The 2,367-nt window shown below is 36.5% G+C and overlaps 1 protein-coding gene across 1 annotated transcript; it reads left to right on the top strand.

Annotated features, from left to right (window-relative positions):
* The first annotated feature begins 1,327 nt into the window (after positions 1-1,327).
* On the top strand, positions 1,328-2,367 carry LOC136223628 (adenylate kinase isoenzyme 6 homolog). Its single transcript, XM_066011740.1, has 3 exons — positions 1,328-1,596; positions 1,753-1,898; positions 2,023-2,367. Exons 1-3 carry the CDS (start codon positions 1,396-1,398, stop codon positions 2,195-2,197), a joined length of 522 nt encoding a protein of 173 aa, XP_065867812.1. The 5' UTR covers positions 1,328-1,395; the 3' UTR covers positions 2,198-2,367.

A 2,367-nucleotide genomic window follows, 5' to 3' on the forward strand; every position in this document is an offset into this window, starting at 1 on the left:
TTGGATCAGACACCGATTCCACTTTTGATACTACTATTACACCTGCCTCCGGCTCAAGGACTCATGCTCCGATGTTAGACTTTGTGATAGGGGAGCTGACTGAGCCTTTGCACACCAGTTTCCAACTTTCTCGTCTTGACGGTAATGAAGATACTGTGATGGTGCCTCAAGTGACGACCTTCCAGCCATCTTTTGACCCATCGACTACCACTCATGTGAGTTTTGATCATCACCACTTTATCTCTTTATTTTGGCTGCTTTTCGTATTAATTTATTGACTTTTTGCTTGAGATAGATCCCTCGATCCACTAGTGTCAGGATGACTCATCTCCTCCGTGGGATGGAACGTCTTATTCTCTTGGAAAATGTCCGGTTCTCGGTAAGCATGCTTATTATACGATTATGAACGTATGCATGTATGTATATATGTATGTATATATAAGCATGTTTATGACTCCTAATTTATGTAAAATGCAGAACGCTCTATCGAGGAAGCATAAGGACTTGCTGGATAGCAGGACTGAGTTGGCAGAGGCTCGAGCACAGATTCAGGCCATGGAGCGTCGGTATGGTGCCTCCTCTTCGGGAGCTGCCTTGGACGTGGATGCTGATGATTCCAAGGAGGATTAGATCATAGGACCATGATGTAGTTGTAGTTTTGTTTTAGAACTTATATGATGTGGACTTCTTTATTTTACTTGGATAAATAAAATATTTATGTGCTTGTTTATCATACATGTCAATGCTTTATTCATCATTTCCATTTCCACGAACAAAGGCAACATTATCTTTTCCAATGCAACATCAGGAAATATTTTACAGCATTATATTTTACATCCTCATATTCAATTTTATTTTACCCCTAATGTCTAAAACGGTGTTTGGTTAATGTGGTTCCGCTTGCTTCGCTGTTGCTCACGGCTCACCCCTAATTAATTACTATCTTATTTGTCTAAACTTGTTAAATAAAAATAGTTAATCTTGTATGAATGATAATCACGTTAATTCAAAATGCATTTTTAAAAAAGCTAATGGGTTAGCTCAGTTGATACATCTGCACAAAAATGGAGGTAAATTGTATTGAGTTTGAAACTCAGCATCTTCATTCCTTAGTCCCCCAATTATATTACAAAAATGTATGTTAAAATAAATAAATCTCTGCTTATGAACTTTATCTATGGTTATATTTAATGTAAAATATCCAAAAAATTATTAATCAAATCTGTTATAAATACCTAAACTCTACAATCTTGACAGTAAAAATTTTGTGTGCTATGTGTATATGTTATGAGATGGTTTAAATCTCTTATTTACTATTTCTGAATATCTCAATCTGTTACCCTAGCAGAGTAATCAGCCACAAAATTTTCCTTCTGCAAGTTCATAGTGGTTGTCATGGCGCAAGATAGCAACAAGAGGAGTAAACCAAATATACTGATAACAGGAACACCTGGAACTGGGAAAACCACGACTTCATTGGCTCTAGCAGAAGCAACCCAGCTCCGCCACATCAATATAGGAGATTTGGTTAGAGAGAAGAATTTGCATGACGGTTGGGATGAGCAATTTGAAAGTCATGTCATCAACGAGGACCTGGTATCCTATTTGTTTCTATGTTATCTTACCTCAGTTTAGGCATGGTTTGGCACCAATTCATATATAAGTAGCAAAATTATTTAGGGATGTGTTGAAGTTTGTGATATTAAATTGAATGACAAAAGTGTTGAGTGTAAAAGCTTGTGACTATGCAAGGTATGTGATGAGCTTGAAGATATTATGCAAGAAGGGGGAAACATAGTTGACTACCATGGCTGTGATTTTTTTCCTGAGCGATGGTTTGATCGAGTTGTGGTGCTTCAAACCGAAACTTCTTTCTTGTATGATCGGCTGAGTAAAAGGTAACTAATTTCCCTTTCATTTACTTATTGCATATATAGAGGCCTGATATGGAGGTGCGATTTGGGGACAAAAAATTCTTATTGACCGAAAAAAGTTTCCGTAAAATAAAACCATGTTTTATAGGGATTACTCGCAGAAGAAGATATCGAACAATGTAGAGTGTGAAATATTCCAAATACTCTTAGAGGAGGCAAAAGACAGTTACTCAGAAGACATTGTTGTGGCACTAAGGAGTGATTCTATTGAAGACATCAGTAGAAATGTTGGTAGTTTGACAGATTGGGTGAGGAATTGGTAATTGGCAGTGTAATCCTGTTTTTTCTGTTTGAAGGATGTTGCTTGGGAATGTTTCTGATATATCGTTTTCGCTTTTAGAATGCTGTTAGATTTTGTTTCGTGGAAATTATTATATAATGTAACTAAAATCTTGAATATTTACCAGCTCTATATTGGAATTTGCTACATGAA

The sequence above is a fragment of the Euphorbia lathyris genome, chromosome 3 (genome assembly GCF_963576675.1).
Source record: "Euphorbia lathyris chromosome 3, ddEupLath1.1, whole genome shotgun sequence".
In the NCBI taxonomy this organism is placed as follows: domain Eukaryota; kingdom Viridiplantae; phylum Streptophyta; class Magnoliopsida; order Malpighiales; family Euphorbiaceae; genus Euphorbia; species Euphorbia lathyris.